Here is a 21,007-nt window from a genome sequence, read left to right on the forward strand (position 1 = left end):
TGGGGAATTCAGTGAGTAACGGAACCAATTCAGAACCTCGCCGTCTAACAGACATATAAGCGGTAACAAATAATTTCGAATAACACCCTAATAAGGGACCCATATTCAAATGCACAAGCTATACTAATGAGTTCTGTTGAATAGTTTTCAAATATTTGGTTTAAATGTGTTTGTGAAGAATTAAACGTATTTATCCATAACGCATTGGTTATGTTACAGTTATTTTAAATACTCCCCAAACAAATGCACAGCATTGAAATTAACAAAAGAATACGGTATTATATATTTTTAATTACGCAGTTAATTCAAATGCAATATGATTAAGTATAGAGATCAGTTTATGATACATTATTTCAAAAGTTTTCTTTGTTACATTTTATAATGTGACCTAGTCTGTATGAGGCTCACCTTCATAGATCAGTTCCAGTTGGCTTATAATGAATGGACCATATGTCGGAGTCATTTTACTGCCTATAGTATTGCTTTTTTTTAACTGACTAAATTTACCCTGCGTTTACCAGCTTTCAAAAAAAGTATTCGTGCCAGGACCACCGAAAAGGAATCTTAATTTGCCGTTTCAGTTTGTGTAGCATATTATTTGATTATCTGGCTCTTTTGCCAAGGCGATAATAGCTCGCCAACCTCAGAGTCTCCAACCTTGGCGTTGTCAGTGGACTTTTATTCTGAAAATGCCTTTGTAGAACTATGAGGTAATCAAAAGAAGTATACAGCGAAACAGCGTATCCCATTGGTCCGTTTAAAGCCTTCCTCTTGGAAGACCCGCCCTCTTTTCTTTCCTGGATGATATAAATATAATCCGCTAGAGCCCCCCGAGGCAGAAGCGAGACCAAGGAGATTGGGCAGACAGTGTGAAGTGAAGTAAGGACGGGAGAGGGGGAGAGAGAGGGCGAGGGAGAGGGAGGGAGAGAGAGAGTGGGAGAGGGAGGGAGAGGGAGAGACAGACAGAAACGATTGCAGAATTTAGAAGTCTGCAAAAAGGAGAAGCTAAGCAATCCGTTTCAAAGAGGCGAGGCAGGAGAAACAGAAAGGCGGAAAGAAGTGTTCAGAAGACAGGGGCCAGATCCACCTGTAGATCACTCGCTTCGGGGTCTTGCTGAACTGCAGCTACTTGTATACCGGTAAGCAGAGCTGGCGTTCAGACTTTGACACAGTGGTTCTGTACTAAGTAGCCAATATATGTGGCATTGTATTGTTGGTCAAAACGGCGTACTCCGCTACACGGGCTCGACTATTTTCTCGTACATTATTTACAGTGCAAATATCATCCATGCATCTGCTCTTTGTATACAATGTGACGCTACTGGTAAAAAATGATTCTATTGAGTTAACAGAAGATTAATAACATTTAGGATCTAGTAGGTACAAAGTACTAATCGTGCATGCTTTTCCATAGCTGTCAATCAGTACTGGTAATCAGTAGCGGTATTTCATGTTAGATTTCAAAATGTCACGTTTTTACATTTGTATTAATGTTTCGTTAAGTATATGGAAAACTACAGAGGTGTGTAATTCAATATGCTAGCGTAACATTATTCCGCAGGTTTCATTCCACTTCATGAAGCAAAATGAGTTCATTCTATACAGCGATGCAACACTTTTAGCCATATCTGTAGTTAGAGAAAGCTGAAGGGACTTGAACTAATGTTTTATTAACAGGAATCTGAACTTTTGATTAACGCAGGTCTCCTACTTCTCCAGGCTCGGCCTGGATTAAACCAAACCTTTCGGCACAGCCCGTGTCGTGGTCACACGCAGGCTTTGAAGTACAATGGGTTTCTGTAATGGTACCTTCCATTACTGGTGCAGCACTAAGGCAGGTATCCCATGGGTGCCAGTGCTGGTACCATTACAGAAACTCGTGGCTAACATTAGTGTGCCACTGCACTTCTTGCGCGTCTTACTTATTTAAATATTTGGGGTCCGTAGGTACCCACTCACAATGCCTGTCTGCAGTGGTAACTACCCTAACTGGCACACCGTTAACACATTAATACAGGCATCGTGTTACATATTGCAGAAGGCTTTGTTTTTACTGTTGCAGAAGTACACGGACGAGAGCACCTTTCTGCTAGTTTGGTCAGATTAGCAGTTTTTTTAATCGTTTTACATAAAAGGGGTTCACATTAGATGCATGGTACACGCTTCATGAATAGGGCCAACGGAGGATATATGGTAGTAATTTGGTTATTTTTGCGTCACACCCGATCCTGTTCTGTTTAGCCTTTTCGAAAAAATACATGTTTTTTGAAAACAGTGCCCGTTTTTATTTATTTTGAAACAGTTTGAGAAATCTAGACTTATCCAATTGTGATACACCTTACTTAGGACATTCTTTAGCACACGTCATCAGAATCTTGGGAGATGCCCGTCCGCCGATAAGAATGCTCGTGCTACGCTTACATTTTTACTTGTGTCGCGAGAACCGCTTATGCAGTTGCAATGAAACTGGGTGACGAAATTGCCGGTCGGTCGTTTGGTATGCATGTTGCAGTCACCTTTATAAACGCCCGAATGATGGGCGAATGTAATCTACTTTTGAACCGAATCAAAGTGCACTGTAAAAGTTATTGCCGTGGTATCGTTTTGATTTCATCCTGGTGTTTAATTTATTTCGACAACCGTGTTCAAGAAAAAGTTTGTTTGAGCCTCCTATAACGCAGGTCTTTTTTTACAAGCCGCTTTGGTTTAATACCAAGGCAGCGAACAGCTTTGTAATGTGATGTTCTCGCTTGGAAATGAAAAGGGCCGCTGTTTGGTTTGATTTGAATCCAGGCTCGCTGCTCGTCGTTGGTGAATCAATCCAGCACAGAGGCGGTTTCAGCACCAGAGTCTGGACAGCTCCCGGAACTCCAATCGACTCGCTCTGAGTTGAGCTGCGCCAAAAGCTACAGCTGAAGGGACAGTTATAAAAAGGTAAGCTTTCTTTGTTTATTTATCAGCCTATTTTTGTATTGCTTTGAAATATTAAATGCACATTTACGTGTTTATTTGTTTTACAGAAAAAAGCGACACAATGGAAGAGCAGTTTAATCCCAAATATCCAATGTCTTGCGCTGTGTTGTGATTTAAGGTCGCTCTCGAATTATTTCACAGCGGTTATCGAGAGTACCTGTGCATTTAATATATACACATCATTTACAGGTCATTGTTACGGGGGAAACAAAAAAAAAAACGGTGAATATTAAAATCCATTCAAACTCTGCTCGCTCAGTCCAATGATAAAATGAAAACAAGCGGTTTTCATCATTGAATACATACTTGTTTAAAATGCCCGATTCAGTACTAAACAGTTTCGCAGTTTCTCCCACGCGGCATTTCCCCTCAATTCGTTGTAACTCCGTCACTGTTTTTAAATGTAGCTCCTCTAATATCGGTATTTTGTATTCTCTGAACAATTCTCACGATGTAAATAGAAATTTTCACTTTTTGGTGCGGGTATTGCTGTAAGTTTATCCACAGGTGCATTAAGGCATACATCAGATATGTCTAGTCAATGCATCTTTTAAGCAGAAGGTTCAAATTCATTTTAGGCTCCATGTGAAATTTACCAGGTTACAGAAAAAACACGGAAACAAAATAATAATAATAATAATAATAATAATAATAATAATAATAATAATAATAATAATAATAAATATACATTGTAAAAAAAACTAAATTTACCTTAATGTTGACATGTTTTTTTTCAGTTTGTTCAATATTAGTGTAAAATACTTTTAATAAATGTTGTACATTTAATAATACAGAAATATACACTAGAATTAATCTACAAATACAGTTTTATTAAGTCAATATTAAGATCAATTAACCATAGAAATACGGTATTTTTTACAGTACTTATTTTAAGCATGTTTTTAATTACAATAAAAATGTGTTTGTTTGTTTGTTTGTGTGTGTGTTTGTTTGTGTGTTTGTTGTAAACCTGTTGTCATATCTCCCGTGAGAATAAATTAATACATAAACAGGACTACTGATTTTGGTGTATTATTATTATTATTATTATTAGTCATTTAGCAGACGCTTTTATCCAAAGTAACTTACAGAGACTAAGGGGTGAACTATACATCACAGCTGCTGCTACAGAGTCACTTCCAATAGGACCTCGGTTTTACTCATCGGAAGGACCTGGTATATGAACTGCATTAAGTAGGTAAACAAAACAAACAAACACGTTTCATTTAAAGCATAAAGTAAAAGTGCTATCTAGTGTTATAATAATAATATTAATAATAATAATAATAATAATAATAATAATAATAATAAAGTAAGGTGTGGTTTGGTTATTATACTTGTCTAGCAAATATAATTCAATAATAAAAGCAATGAAATAAAGAGATCGGTGTGTTTGTAGCGCATTCCGTTCAGTCCTGCATGTATATATGTTTTGCTGTAAGGTTTGCCTGTGTGCGCCGCTGTCCTTCGATCCTACTTAAAAAAAACATTCAACATATATTAACTCTGTCTGTTTGATTATTTGTACAGTATGAGCTGATAGTGTTATGAGACAGGACAGTTTAAATAGCAAATCCATATTGCAATATTATATATACAGCAGCGTGGTAATACAGTGAAAGCGAGAACAGTATAAACGTTTCAGCATACATTAATTACAAAGAAAAGAAAAGAAAAAACTCCCTTCAAACCTTTATTAAATATCCACAAAGGGGGTACGATTAGGAATAATAATTATAATAATAATAATAATAGTAATAATAATAATAATAATAATAATAATAATAATAATAATAATAATAATAATAATAATACATTAGCTGCAGTCTAAACAAAAGTGTCATATTTTTAAAATAAATTCAATTGAAAAATAGCTTTAGTGTCACATTTTACATAAACAGTACTAAGAAACGTGGTATATGGGCACGAGCTCTTAAAATGACTGCCTGTGTCATTTATTAAAACCTGAATGTCCGCGTTTTGTTTTTTATTAAGAAAAATGGATATATCTTAGCACGAGACCCACGCTGCGTTTTTCCTTATGCACAGACATCACCGTGTTCATTTTTAACATAAATCTGCGAAACATTTAAACAGGCCGCAAGTCCTAATGCGAGTTCTCGTTCCCTATTGCGGTGTTCTGTGTTGGTGGAACCGGCGCGCAAATCACTGAAAAGCGAGGCATTTAATAAGTCACTCAAAAAGCAGTGGGTTTGTCAAGTATGCAAGCCTAGTCTAGTGGCCCTGGAAATAACTGGAAAATTACACTGCCCTATAGGACGAGCAATTGAGACGCCCTTCAAACAGGCAGATAGGAGAACTATTGAACAAATCAAAAATACTCATGCCGGGCACCCAGTTGTCACGTCTCTCCGATTATTTATTTATTTATTTTCCTACAATTGCTGTGGGTTTTTTATTTGAATCTGAATACAGACACACACGACGTGTCCATGTGGATATTTTGTCTGCCGCTGGTCTTGCTGTGCCGTTGCCGGAATTACTCTTTTACAATAGATGTGAATAACTCCAATCTGGGAACTGAAAGACGCTTCCTGTTCAATCTAGAAGGAAGGCATGTGGATTTCTTTTTTTTAGATATGATGAAATATATAAAGTAATCTGTGAGATTTAAGGCTATTCCAAAAAAATAACAGCTATAACATCTTTTCTTTTTTTTGTATAGCACATACTTTTGTGTAAATAGACTGGCCCTAACGTCTTTGTTCTCCAAATTGCATTCTGTAATATATAAAGGCTACCTCTTCTGAGTCTCCCGTCACAACTGGGAAACACAGCTGGATTTAGAGAGGTACAGAGACATCATTGCTGATGTACACGTCTGACGTGCTGAAAGGTATTAGCGATGAATTGTGTATCCTGACTATTTTTTCTTGAAAGTCTAAAACACCACTATCGTAAAACTAGGACCACTAATTTACAGGTACGAGCTGTTAAAAGTATTGATCTGATTTTTTTTTTTTGATGGTCTCAAAACGTTTACAAAACTGTAATGTGAATCAATAAAGGGTTAATGTCCAAACAGTCAGTGGAGAGTCTGTCTCGACGCGTTTGAAGCAGCGCGCCAGAGGCTGGGTCGAGTGATCTGAGCCGAGGCTCGCTCTCCTCCAGGGATTGAAGTTAATCGAGGCGAGGGGGGTCCGTTTCATCTCGAGGGTCTCTCTGTCGTCCAGAATCAAACCGTTCTCTTTAATGTTGGCTTTCAAGGAAATCAAAGCGTGCCCTGCCTCTCCCGGCCTGGTGGGTGTTAGAAATCATAAAGTGATCATAAACCTTAGATTCATTTTCACCAAGAATTTAACAAGAGCCCCGCCATTGCCATATCGATCATTAGACTGTATGTTATATTTCATTAGGATACCTGATACAATTGATTAGACCAGGAAAGCAGACTGGCCTTTATATTGATAATGCCTGGCCCTTAATTTTTGACACCACGTGTTTAAACAGCTCGTAATACACTGAGAAGGGTAACACGAGCTCGCAAGAACAAAACTACTGGCAGTGACTCCGTGTCCTAATCAACAACGTGTACGGCTTCACTCTGATTACGTTTCAATAATGTAGGGTCATTTTTTTCTATTGCATTTTTCTCTTCACTATTTAAGTGTTTTATAACAATTTAATTTCTCATACAGCCAGGAAGGCGATGTCAGACCTCCCTTCTAACCCCTCCGACCAGGCGACCTTAAAGGAGTGGACATGTGTGCCACTGACCAGCTGACCATTGGAGGTACGCCTGACTACATTCTGTGATGTGCTGTACTCAGCGTCAATCATCCTGACGTCATTGACGTGACGTCATTTAGATTTCTAGCGCAGTATGGTGGCACTGGAATACATCAGGATTGTTGTATTGCATTCGGTAACACTTTACATGAAGCGTCTGTATTACTGTGTATTTACATAGTAGTTACATTGTAAATACACGTGTGCTTATCACACATCATTACAATGTTGTTGTGCATAGTTACAATGTACTTAATGTGTAAATCTTTTTTTTGCACGATATACGTCAGTACACAGTTGTATCAGGTTTAGGGTTAGGGTTAGGGTTCTGTGGTGAGAAAATCTATTTTACAAAAGGAGAAACACACTGAATAAAGCTACCAAACTAGAAATAAACAAACTAAGACTTTTGATAGAGGGGCATGCAGGTTACATTGGGTCTTATTTCATCTAAAATGTTAATGTTTTCCTTTTAGAAAACATTTGCAGGTGACTATCAGGAGCAAATATCTCAGAGACTCTATCCCATTGTGTCTCGCCCACCATACTTTTGGGTTGAGTTTTAGCTGTGGTTTAAAATTGCGTTTTCAACACTAGCTTGACCCCTTTCCAACACATTTTTTTATAGTGTAATTCTATGCTGACAGTGGCCTTTAACAGTGAAAGAGATTCGGATTGCAAGGGGGGAAACTGATAATACAGAGGCACTGTGGGGCAGAGCAGCCCCTAGAGCTGATAATATATTAATTACAGATCAGATGTGTTCCTTTCACCGAAACAGCCACATGCTCCCTTCCCTGAAGCCATTAGAAAATGAATCACCGGTGCTATCTCTCGCCCTCTCTCTCTACAGCCCTGTTGCATGGTTACCAACCCTGCAAATAAAGCACAGGAAATAAAGACAAGGGAGACAGCGCATTATCAATGTGTACGCAGTCCTCCCAGGGTAGATAAACCCTGCTGGACTGTAAGCGCTCCCCACTCCCTGCAGGAGGGCTAGACCAAAAAATACATTCCCCATAGGGAGGTGGGGGAGGTAGATAGGCTGGATATTGACTAATAAAAACAGAGAGGTGATCATCATAGATAGTGGGTGCTATAGTGATTGCCTAACATCCTAAAAGGGAAATGTTAAGAAACAAATTGCATGTCTCTCCAGAACAGCTGCAGCACCTTATTGACAGCACCGCTGCACCCCTTTTAAAACGTAGGCGATCTTAAATGAACACATTTACTACACTGAAGCTGGTTCGTAGCCGTTCTTTGCCAGCTACACAGCTTTCTCAGAGACAATGGAGGCAAGAAAGAAAATACTGCCTGGTTTGAAATGAAATATGAAGGGGTAATGAACACAAGAGTATATAACGGGGGAGCCTTTCTCAGGCCTTTCCAGTAGAGGGTCTCCCCGGAGACAGTATGAAAGCCACTTTCAACCCAGCGCTCTCCAAGAAGACATTTACGGGTCTCAGAATTCAGACCCCCTGATGTGAACACGGGCGCTTTCAAGGCTGCCAGGGGACTAATTGCTCTGTAGAAATGAAGCAAGGGCATTTTTAATGTCTTGTTTGTATAAAGCTGCAGCTTCCTCTGGGTAATTACAGAGTCACCTCCCCCTGCCTCCCCGCCTTCTCCATCAGTAAAGGGCTAGCAGTCGTTCAGGTGTTAGAATGTTAGACAGTAGGGGGTCGGGGTAGGGTTACTGGGGGGGTTGAAGTTACTGTATGGTCTGCATTATACAGTAAGGGGGCTTTGCACTTCCCAGAATCTGTGCCCTGTGGTTATAAAAAGGAGTCGTGACTGTGAACACATCATTCATTGCTTTTCCCAGCTCGGACTGGCTCCATTTATAGAGTGCGAATTGAAAAATATTGAGTTTTCCAATGTCTCTCTTTCCAGGTAGCTGGGGGACCCCGGTTCGGTGAACGGGGGAGCGGTGCACCCTGGTGGCAGGAGGGCTGTACTGCAACGTGTAAGTATCACTAGACTGCTTTAATGTATCGTTGAAGATCCTTGTTGCTGCAGTATATACCCCTGCACCCTTTGTTCAGAAAACCTTCCATTTTATTTCGACTGCCAAGTGAAAATAATAAGACTATATATTGATTTTTCAGCAAACTCCAGGGTTTAGTGTTCTGTTAAATAAATCTGCAGACCGCTGTGCTCATAATGAACCGGGGTTGTGTGTGTATATATATATATATATATATATATATATATATATATATATATATATATATATATATATATATATATATATATATATATATGTGTGTGTGTGTGTGTGTGTGTGTACAGGTGAGAGTGCTGTAGAGGAGTCCTGCTATGGAGGTGAACGCTGGCTGCACAGTCGTGCGTTTTGTAAATAAATAGATACATGGATAAGCAATGCAGCTTCAGTGTTTTAATCGTTTTGAAGAAAATCCATTCATTCATGGCAGCAGCTGTGTCAATTGGCAATGCTTTTTTGTGATAGACAAATGGAGTGCAAGGGTTGCATTTGTTTTTTTCATTCTCTCTACAGTTTCAATCTTTTAACACAAAGGGTTCACCTATCCCACATACAAACCCCTCCCTGCTGTCTGTGAATAGGCCCGGGGCGTTGCTATAGCGATCAAGGATGCCATTCCCCCTCTCATCTCCTGTAGATGTTTCTTCCCCCTCAGCAGTGAGCTCTTCACATTTATTTTTTTTGTATTATTGGTAACAGTGACACCTCTTTGATTGCTTGAAAATGGAAAGTCTAGATGTGCCCCCCCCCCCCCCCCACACACACACACACTCAATGCAATTACATTGATTAAGCTCAGAGGGAAGTAGGGGCAATTCTCCAGGATCGCAGTGCTTCTAAAATCTGCCTGGTTAATTACAGTTAATAGCAATTCCTGAATGCCATGATATTTCACTGCTCCGCGTTTCCACCCTTTCATAATTGAAGTGACCTACATTCCATATCGAGGTGGGCTGGGAGTATACATTCAGCTAGACACAAAAGCTGCAGTCTTTGTATTGTACTGATTGAAGTATTTTACATGGAACTAACTCCTTGGTGTCTTGCATATTATTATTCATTGGCGATACCTATCGTACACAAAGTGCCTCTCACTAGATGGCAGTATTGAGCAGACTTGGTGTTTTGGGTACATCAGTCCAAGGTGAAATCGGGCATGGGTCTGTTGCCAGGCAACAGGGAGGAGTTGTTATGAACGCCATGGCAACAGTGCCATGCAGCAGATGTGTGGGACTGGAATCAGCTGCTGTATGTAGCTTGCCACTCCATTTACTAGGCTTTCACTGTAGCAGCAAGCACTTTAATCTGATGACCCTGCACTGTTAAAGTGAGGGGAACATATGTTTCTGTTCACTAGGAGAGCTTTCAAACTAAAGCAGACTCCTGTGCAAACAGCTTCAGAAATGCATGCATTATATCACAGAGCAAACACTGGGCATATGCTGCTTCACTCTTTTTAACACAGACTCGCAGGCAAACACTTTAAATACACACAAAACACTGTTCATGTTTTAATCACACATGGACTTGTGTCATTAGCCTTTCTGCTTACGTTTCCATCAGGGTTTGACACAATCCCACGTGCAGAACTGTCAATCGTTCTTGTTCAGCAGATGATTTCATTCATAAAAAACAGGCTTTTGAGATGTGTGGAAGTTTGCACTACCGTTGTGAATTTTGCAGGCTTTGGCACAATGGAAATTGGGAGGGAGTGTAGGGTGCCGTTGCAGTTCAGCCCCCGGTATGTCCTTCTGGTTTCAGCCTGCCTGGTCTCCTGGCACCCTGGCCCTGATGCTGTGTGGAAGACTAGTGATTTTGTTGTTTTTTGCTGATAAAAGTGACAACAAGTCACAGTCTCCCATCCAGAGCAGGGCTTCAGCTCAGCGGCGTAGGGGAATTCTTTCTCTCTTTTCTCTCTTTCTTTCTCTCTCTCTTTCTCTCTTCACAGTGACTCGGATATAGTGGAGGTGAACACATCTCTACATACCAGCATCCCTCCGCATGTCCGCACGTATCTGTCACACGCTAGAGTTTTTACATGTATCTGGAGAACCGCAGGTGTGTTTGTGATGGTTCCCGGGGCATGTATGCACTGTCTGTGTGACATGGTGTAAAGGCATGTTCCACCGCTCTGCTCGTTTAGATTGGCAAACAAAGACCCTGTGCATCCTATAGAGAAACAGGCGATCTCTTAGCACCTCTTCGTCACCTGACGACTGAATCTTCAGGTTTAACACTCACCGAGTCACATTTTCACATGGACCCGTGGTTTGCGTTGAATTTATTCTGGTCAGCTGTCGTGAACAGTTTGAAAGGCACACACTGCAGGATGACCCACAGTGGTGGTCCTAGAACGTCCCGTAACAGCCACCTGCCAAGTTTCAGGTGGGACACTGAGTTGAAATATACTGCAGAATTGCAGTAGCTAAGTGAATCATTTCCTCAGGGTGTTTTAAAGGACAGACGCACTTCCACGGTTCACTGCGGGCGTACGGGGGGAGGCAAGTTTACAAACAGAGAGAACCTGACGCGTTGCTCATATCTTCCCAATTTATTCCCAGTGGTGGCTCCTTTTCTCCCCTATGAATAAATTGTCACACAATCCCTCATAATGCTGTACAGTAAAGACCGAGAATGATATCTGGGAAATAGAGTTGAATCTCGTCCATGCCCAGACATTGATGTTCATCATGATTGCTGGACTTGTGCTGTATCGCTGTATCTGTTAACAAGTGAACCCTAATAGTGAAACTCCAGATGTAGGTCTTCAAAGTAAAGTCAATGATGCCTCCCCTATTATTGTAAAACAATGTATCATATTACAATTACTACCTGCTGGAGAAATCCGGATTGGGGTCATATTGAAAAGTATGTTGTCTTTTGAAAAAGTTTGGAACATTATTGAAGTCAATGCATCATCTGGCAAATACATTGAGCTGTAAAAAAAAAAAGAAAAAAGAAAAACGGTAGCTATCTGTTATTCATACAGCTTGATGTTAACATTAAGCATGGCTGCAGAATGTTCAGTCAGTACACTGCAGGTCAATCAGTCCAGTGAACAAGGACAAAATATTCCGCAGTGCAATGCTAACATCCTGCTTCTTAGTATCAATTAGGATATTATTCGAGGGCTCAAGGGCGTCTGTTTGGTTCACAAGCCCCTGGAGAGCTGGGAGGGGAGCGGTTGTCTAAACAATGCCTGGCTCTGTGCTGTGAACCCAGGAAGGTAATTAAAAAGCTACCTGCAGAGCCAGCCTAACGAATTACAGTGGAAAATGATCACATGCTGTATTTAAATAGTGCTTTCGTAATGGATTCACATTATAAAGACAAAGAACCTGTTTCGTGTGTGGTGATTTATTTATTTATTTATTTATTTTTCTGTAGGAGGAAAGGGCCGACACGCTGGAATGTTTTGGAGCGCATTTCTGATCTCTGGCAAGAGACGAGCTTTTCCCAAAACGAAGACATCTCGTGTTTCTGTTTCATGTTATAATTAAATCTGTATATGTTTGGTCAAATGCTGTGCTTTTCGTCAGCTGTGTGCAATATATATATAGTCAGTTTCTGTAATTTTATATTTTAAAAGCATGCCTGTATTGTACATAAATATTATTTTAAACGACATAAATGATGATGTACTTGTGGTTGAAACAGCAGGGGTTTGATTGACACTTTAAGAAGATGAAAAAGCCCTCTCATGAGCATATCTTCGCCTACTCACATAAATACCAGAAATACGAAAAGAAACGTAATAAATTCAATGACAAACCATCGCTGTGTTGCAGAAAAAAAAACGGCATTGTAATTGACTGAGTCATTTATAGACATATTGAGAACAATGAGAAGCCCACAAACACATCGTGCGCAAACTGCTTGGAGGTACTGACACAGGGATCCAGTTCATTTACTGACCACAGGAGGGCAGTGTTGTGCACATGCAGCGAGCAAGTGCAGCTCAGTGCTGAACCTACCCCGCCTGTGTTTTCTGCCCATTGTTTCCCTGCAGAATTGATTCAAGGTCGTGCAGATTGTTTGAGGCTGCCTGCCACTCAATCGGATTTCTCTCGTCCCGCCACTTATAGGAAGCATGGAGGGAGTGAAATGAGATGGTTCTTTTAGGGTGACTTCACCTGAATTCAGGTCGTCATTGCAATACTATGTGCAGTATGTTCAATCATAAAACATTTTTAAACAGTGTTAAAGACTGTAGTTTACGTCATCGTGGCTACGCTATGGGGGCCCGGAGTTATGGGCGGGGCTTAGCCCCCCCCCCCACCTGTTTTAGATTCTAAATTGATATAAAAAAAATCTTGATATAAGAAATCATTAATTAAATCAAATTAAAGTAAAGCACGATAATAACAAATAATTTAAAAATGTCGAGTTGCTTCTGGTGATGGGAACCCCCGCATTGTCAGATTGTTTACAAGAGCGTATGCTTTTTATATGCAGTATTGAATAGTCGGTTGAAAGAAAGCATTATATGTACATTCGTTACTTGACAGTGATTTGGTGTGAGGGGGCTCTGTTCATTGCAATCTCTGCATAGGGCCTGCTCACTGTCTGACTGTATTGGTTTTAAGTACTGTTCCTCAGACACCACGTCGTTGCTGTGGTATGAATAAATAAAGAAATACGAGCTCGTTGATTTATTTTTTCTTTTCCAAACTGTGCCCGCCCTATAAGTGGACGCCCCCCACAGCGTCCATGCCGCCGCCCGGGCCTGGGCAGAGGGCGTGTCTGTATGATTATTATTATTTTTTTTTTTTTTAAGAAGCAAGCCCTGGTATTTGAGGCGCTGGTTTTATGTTTCATTTCCACACTACGTGGCAACTGCACGATAAGTGTTTCACATCAGAACAGTGTTGGGAACAGATCGTCCCTGACTATCGAAATTCAAGAACGCGTATTTTGCAACATTGCTTGTGACGACGCACTGAGGGTCGCTTGAAAAGTCTGAAAAAAAACATCACACACTATAATGGCGTTTCTGTTTCTTTAAAGACACATGCTTCTTTGTTTAAAAAAATATCTAAATATGCATTAAGTGACAAAACCAGCGTCCCCCCCCCCCCCCCCTCCCCCTCTCCAGAGTTAAGGACAACCCCTAACTTCTTTGTAAACTTTTTAGTCTATAACTGATTCCCTCACAGCTGCGGACGGATTTCAACGCTCCCGATTATTTTGTGTTTGTTTGTTCTAAAGTCGTCGCTTTTTTATTGAATCGAATTTGATCTTGTTTTAACTATGGCGCACACCGCAAGTACAAAACGGAAGAATGCAGTCGACTCCCTGGATAATCTCATTCAGTCGTTACATGGGGTTTTCTCCGCTCCTGAGGTTAACATAGAAGAGGTGAAGACTCTCATGGAGTCTTACGAGAGCAACCCCAAAGACTGGATGAAATTTGCTAAATTTGACAAGCACAGGTAATTCACACACACACACACACACAATAACTAATTATATTAACAATTGCATGCTCTGCATGCGTTTTAAAAAAAAAAAGTATTTTAATGTGTTGATTAAAGCTGCCTATATTTAAATACGCTGATGTAACGTCTAGTGAAGCTTTCAGCTTTCAGAAAAACTCTTCTATATATAACCCTGAATGAAAAGAGGTCTTTACTTTAAGACCAAAGACTGAACACATTGACTGCTCCCGGTTACGCTGCGTTTATAAACTGTTGATATGAGCGATCGCAGAATTCTGGAAGTTCATAGCTCTTAAGAACTGTGGCGCCGGCGCTGTCTTTTTGTCCCAGTAAAGTCAGGCGTGTAGACCGGGGTGAAGACCTGTGCGAGCGCGCTGGCATGTCTATGCAAGCAGAACCCAATATAACTGCAACGGGTAATGTATAATCAGAAGAGAAATCCATAACCCTTGCTGCTAGTGAGCGATTCTACAATACTTAATAAACCGCCTGGTGACGTTGCACATCACACCACGAGCTATTTCATTTACAATATTTCAAAAATGCATATGGACAGTTCATATTCCGTGTGACCCGACAACAACATATAAACAATACCAAACAAGTGCAATTCAGTCAATTAACTGTAAAAAATAATTATTAGTTGCACTACCCTTTAATCTATAATAAATAACATGAAGCAGTTATGAAAAGATTGGCACCCACCAGGGATGGATTATTATACAAAGTAACCTCCGTGGAATTCTATTGTGGGGCTCTGTGTGCAAAAGAGTGACCTTAGAGTGTTCTACTACCCTCCAGAACATTCCAGTTCTGGTAACGGGGCCAGATTCCATATTCCACAGCTGTGGAACCTTCTAATACAGAACTCCAGAACTCTGCTGCCCGCCTGGTGTTCTCTCTGCCTCGCTTCGCCCACGCTACTCCACTACTCCGCTCGCTCCACTGGCTCCCGATCACCGCTCGCATCCAGTTCAAGACTCTTGTACTAGCCTACAGATGCCTTGACCAGTCTGCACCCAGCTACCTCCAGACCCTCATCTCTCCCTACACCCCCACTCGACCTCTCCGCTCCGCCTGCACTGGAAGACTGGCTCTACCTCCGCTACGCTCCCCTGCCTCCAGAGCCCGCTCCTTCTCCACCCTTGCTCCGCAGTGGTGGAATGACCTTCCTACAGATGTCAGGACTGCCCAGTCCCTGACCACATTCCGGCGCCTCCTTAAGACTCACCTCTTCAAACAGCACCTGTAGATCTCCTCTGTTTGTATCCTGGGACACTATCACCCTTCATTTAAATGTGCTTTATTTTGCTCTTATCTGCCCCCTATTTTTACTGCATTTAATCCTGTACTTCAGAATACTGTAATCTGCCAAGTGTTTAACCTGTAGTATTTTGTATTTAATCATATCCTGATGTAACTATCACTATTTAATCATATCCTGATGTAACTATCACTATTATCTGCTGTATTATTGAATTGTGGTTTGTCAAACTTGAACAAAAATTATTGTATTTCTTGCTCTTATTGTATTACTTGTATTGTAACACTTGAAATGTATTTGCTTACGATTGTAAGTCGCCCTGGATAAGGGTGTCTGCTAATAAATAAATAATAATAATAATAATAATAATAATAATAATAATAATAATAATAATAATAATACGGAATAAAACAATATCATGTGGGCAATACGTTACTGTACCAGCTAGTGAAAAGGCATGTTGTAATACCCGGTTCACTCCGTTGTCCTCAGATACACCAGGAACCTTGTGGACGAGGGGAATGGGAAGTTTAATATTATGCTCCTGTGCTGGGGAGAGGCACATGGCAGGTAAGAAGGGAACACTCGATCAGTGACGATCCCTTGCAGGATTTGTTGCTAATGTGCTCTGTGTGCTACACACGGCTTTCTGTAAAAGTAAACCCAATTTAGCGCAGTACAGCAGCTGTTGATGTGTCCTGTTTCTATAGGTGTTGAATGCTGTCCCCCCCCCCCCCTCTCTCCACTCTGCAGCAGTATTCACGATCACACAAACTCCCACTGCTTCCTCAAGCTGCTGCAGGGCAGACTCAAGGAGACTCTGTACGACTGGCCCGAGGACAAGCGCAGCAAGCAGGAGCTGCATAAGAGATGCGAGATCAACTTCGAGGAGAATCAGTGCACCTACATCAATGGTAAAACTAGAAGCAGACCAACGCTGTATGAAGCACACCCGTGTTTAGACTATCTGGTGGAAGTTGTTTTTAATGTTTCTCCGATGTGTTGCATGTTACGTTTGGAACAGCGAATGGCAGGCACACCTGCAGTGGCACAGAGCCAGGAGGAGGCGCCCTGGGATTGAGATTCTAGTTGAATGCAAGCTTGATGGCCACCCCCACCGTGAGATTGTTTATAAAGAAGGGAGGCTGTGGTACTCAGGCTTGCAGTGAAGCCTTCAGTGGCTCGCCCTGCTGTATACAGTGGTATATGTGCAACCCTCTGGCCATCTCTTTCGTTTTTCTTCCATCACGTTCCCACTGGATGCTCCAGTTTTAACGCAAAGTGAGGCTAAGATGCAGACAAGCTGAATGTATAAAACCTGGACTGCGCATGTCCTGTACTATATTGATTCAGTAGAATGCATGTGTTTGCAGCTTGTCATTCCATTTGCTGTGATCCATGCTGGGTGTACAGGGTGAATATTAAAACGGGGGGGTGGGGGGGGATATGCATTTCAAAACTTGTTGTTTTGTTTCCAGACTCTATTGGGCTTCATCGGGTAGAGAACAGCAGTCACTGTGACCGTGCGGTGAGCCTGCACCTCTACAGCCCGCCCTTTGATACCTGCCACACCTTCGACGAGAGGACGGGCCACAGGAACTCTGTCAAGATGACCTTCTGGAGCAAGTATGGAGAGAGGACCCCCTACGTGAGTCACGCTTCCATTCAGAACTTGCTCCTTCACTTCATGTGCCAAGTTGCCCATCTTGGCTGGGTACCCGCAGGCTTCTGCCCTGCTGCAGGTTTAAGGAGGGAAATTGGATGGGTTTAGCGTGTCTCATTGTACTTCAGTGACCGGTCAGGATCCCAACAAGTCCAAGTGGAGATTTTCCCGGCTGGGTCCGTCCCACCGCAGTTCAGTAGCTTGGTAATATCCATTGCTTAGACTGGCTTTAATTGCAGCAGAGAGGCGACATTCAAACTGAGGAAAACAAAAACAGGGGGGTTCAAACGATCCCCTCCTCTCAACAGGAGACCTATAAATAGTCTTAACCCTTGACCTTGATTGGAGATGTGCAGTAGAGTGAAATTTCACTCCCTCCCTGCTGCTAAGGTTCTGGCACTAATTATTTTTTATAATTAATTTTTTTGGGAAAACCAGCTTTAGTTCTGTTCCACTGAGAAGGAGTATAAACCAGCTTTAGTTCTGTTCCACTGAGAAGGAGTATAAACCAACTTTAGTTCTGTTCCACTGAGAAGGAGTATAAACCAGCTTTAGTTCTGTTCCACTGAGAAGGAGTATAAACCAGCTTTAGTTCTGTTCCACTGAGAAGGAGTATAAACCAGCTTTAGTTCTGTTCCACTGAGAAGGAGTATAAACCAGCTTTAGTTCTGTTCCATTGAGAAGGAGTATAAACCAGCTTTAGTTCTGTTCCACTGAGAAGGAGTATAAACCAGCTTTAGTTCTGTTCCACTGAGAAGGAGTATAAACCAGCTTTAGTTCTGTTCCACTGTTCTGTTCTGTTCCAAAATAGTTTGGAACGATTCAGCAGTTGAAGTTGTCCCTCGTTCCTCAGTACAGCCTGGTATGTTTTCAGGAGAGCTGACATGCTATAAGTTTTTAGTTTATAGCTGCAGTTTATTCGCTGTGTGCCCACAGGCCCAGCACAGGTAGCATTAACAGAAGACTGTGTGCTTCTGCAGAGTTCTAGAAATGTTTTTGTGTGTGTTTTTTTATTGCTGCCTCGGGACTGTTCAGACTGTGGAATAAAGATAGCATTCCATATTCCTGTCAAAACGCATTTCTTGTCTGGAGTATACGATATGCAGGCATTAAATATTCTCTTCAGAAAGGGTGGTTTGAAATTGCATGTTTTGTGATGTAGGCTTGCATGAAATATTACCCCCTAATTGCTCTTGCTTGATTTCCAACTCTCCGTGACTCGACATGAAATCTCTTGTTGGAGTCGGCAAAGAGGCAGTGCAAGTATGTAGGGTTGTGGTTCAAACTCTTAGAATGACAACATCCATTGTGTTATTGTCATTGTCAATAAAGTATAAGACTCCAGTGACTCGTGACTGAAACTGAACCAGATGACATGGATTTGATTTCAAAGCACAGTCTTCCAGGTATCACAGTTCTGTTTCATTACGTTATGACATCACACGCCAGATTCCTGATTCCTTCAGGGGGTGGATAGGAGATCTGGAGATGTAGGAATCTCAACTCGGGGTGTCTCGTTACTACCCTTCTATTTAAACTGAAAGCAAATCTTTTAAAACAAGATGGGGACCCCTTAACTATTTCATTTTATCTGTTTTAGGGAACAGCTTTATCAAAAGAGAACAACTGACTTTGGAACCAATCAAATACTGGATTTCGGACCGGATTGAAAGAGCAAACGCCACCGGGTTCTGAGAAGAGACTATTCTAGTTACTGTACAGCACTCTCTGTCCATTGAAACCTTGAAGATGCAATCGCATGCAAAATTGCAGGACTCGAGAAGAATATGAAAACTATTCTTCTTAAAAAAAATTTTAAAAAAAAGTTTTTTTTTATCAATATTGTTATTATTTCTTTAGAAAAAGAAGTATTCAAAACAAAATACATGTTTTTAACTGGAACCTCTTGTCTCACTCAAGTAGATTCCAAGGCTGCCTCGCTCAGTCACTCCCAGCGCTTTCCCAGTCGGGGATCAACGTGGTGTTTGCAGCTTTTCCACACAGACCACTAAGCTAAACAAGTACGGGTTCTTAGACGGTGTTGTATTTTGTTAATAATAAAATCCAAACTGTGGAATTATTTTTTTTTTTTTTTTTTGTGGTTTTTTTACATGGGCAAACTTACAGGGACTTGCTACAGCATGTAGGAGTGCAAAATAAGTGTGCAATCTGGCGCCCTCTGGTGTTATAAGCCTTACTGTGCTTTAAACTGCTAATTGTTTGTTTGTTTGTTTTTAATTATTTTTAAAGTAGGTTACACCAGCGCTTCTCAACCCCGGTCCTCTGGGACTCCTTCTGGTTTTCATTCCAACTGAGCTCTCAGTTACTTAACTAAACTCTTTATTGAACTAATAATTAGCTTAATTAGGCCTTTTTAATTGTTTTCAGCTCCTAAAAAGTTGCAGATTTCAAGTTACTTGTAACATTTTATAGTTAAGTTGAAATCTCCCCAACTGTTTAAGAGCTGAGAACAATTAAAAAGGCCTAATTAAGCTAATTACTAGTTCAATAAAGAGTTTAGTTCAGTAATTGAGAGCTCAGTTGGAATGAAATCCAGAAGGGATCCCAGAGGACCGGGGCTGGATTGCATCGTTCCAGAATGTAAATAAACATTGAATCACCTATCCCCATCCCTGTTGGAGGATAGTGTGTGTGTGTGTGTGTGTGTGTGTGTGTGTGTGTGTGTGTGTGTGTGTGTGTGTGTGTGTTTCTACTCTATGGTGTGCTTTTCGTACATGCACAACGATTCAGTAATAATATAGTAATATAGGAGGCTGGGTGGTGCAGTGGTTAAAGAAAAGGGCTTTGTAACGAGGAGCTCCCCGGTTCAAATCCCACCTCAGCCACTGACTCATTGTGTGACCCTGAGCAAGTCACTTAACCTCCTTGTGCTCCGTCTTTCGGGTGAGACGTAATTGTAAGTGACTCTGCAGCTGATGCATAGTTCACACACCCTAGTCTCTGTAAGTCCTCTAGGATAAAGGCGTCTGCTAAATAAACAAATAATAATAATAGTGTTACTGAAGATGTCGTGATGATTTGAAACTGGATGGACTGTGTCTGGTTAATAACCCACACGTTCACGCCCACGCCCTGCTATCCTGGACTGGCCTATCGCTTTTCTTCTCAAACCAGGTCTCCTCTCCACCCTGCCTCTTAAATGACAGGCACCTGGAATCCAGTCTTGTTATTGAGGCCGGGCTCTCAGTGAGTTCAAGCAGAGCATCGGGGCTGCTCCAGTCGAACCGGGGCGGAGTTCACTGATTCTGGCAGGGATGGGTCCGTAGATTACACAGCTGTACGAATGCCGCGAGCAAAGTCTCTGTAGCAAATGAATAGCCGAGTTCTGATTTTCTTCTTCATGTAAAAGTTTAGCCCCACTTGGTTTAAGAGGATTTTAATTTTATTTTTTTTTGTTAACTGGTTTAATTTTAATTAATGGCTAAGCATTGTGGTCTCTATTCTCAGGGTGTATGAACATTACATTTAGAATGAACTTTGGCGGTTAACAAAATTAGACTATAGCAACACAGATAAAGAGGAATTGAAAATAACAGGGAGACGAAACTCTAAAAAACGGCAAAGCAGACTGGCCTTTAAAATAAGGGGAGAACGTGATGGGTTAATACTGGAGCAACGTAACTCGGAACCGAGAGCCGTCACGAACATAAGAAAGGACAATGGTAAAAACAATAAAGGATTTTAATAAGCTAGTTATTCGCTGTCACAGAATACAGCAACTTTTGCTCCTTCGTCGGCTTTCGAGTGCTCAGAAATAACCTGGAGCACACGGTGACGTCATTCTGTGTCAAATATAGGGAAGGCGTCGAGGTCTGTACTGTACAAACAGCTGGCCAGTACGTGTCATGAGCAACATTTGAAATCACACAGCATGCCAGATCTGCAACTCA

The 21,007-nt window shown here is 41.3% G+C and overlaps 1 protein-coding gene and 1 long non-coding RNA gene across 2 annotated transcripts; both read left to right on the forward strand.

Annotated features, from left to right (window-relative positions):
• Positions 1 to 914: 914 nt before the first annotated feature.
• Positions 915 to 13,352, forward strand: LOC117966278 (uncharacterized). Its single transcript, XR_004661654.2, has 5 exons — positions 915 to 1,139; positions 2,794 to 2,934; positions 6,633 to 6,727; positions 8,620 to 8,692; positions 12,119 to 13,352. It is a non-coding gene; the product is annotated as an uncharacterized LOC117966278 (long non-coding RNA).
• A 497-nt stretch (positions 13,353 to 13,849) lies between these two features.
• Positions 13,850 to 19,177, forward strand: LOC117962768 (cysteine dioxygenase type 1-like). Its single transcript, XM_034912058.2, has 5 exons — positions 13,850 to 14,163; positions 15,926 to 16,003; positions 16,187 to 16,347; positions 16,912 to 17,081; positions 18,697 to 19,177. The coding sequence occupies exons 1-5, from the start codon at positions 13,982 to 13,984 to the stop codon at positions 18,724 to 18,726; spliced, it is 621 nt and encodes a 206-aa protein (XP_034767949.2). The 5' UTR covers positions 13,850 to 13,981; the 3' UTR covers positions 18,727 to 19,177.
• The last annotated feature ends 1,830 nt before the right edge of the window (positions 19,178 to 21,007 follow it).

This window comes from Acipenser ruthenus, chromosome 49 (assembly GCF_902713425.1).
Source record: "Acipenser ruthenus chromosome 49, fAciRut3.2 maternal haplotype, whole genome shotgun sequence".
NCBI lineage: Eukaryota > Metazoa > Chordata > Actinopteri > Acipenseriformes > Acipenseridae > Acipenser > Acipenser ruthenus.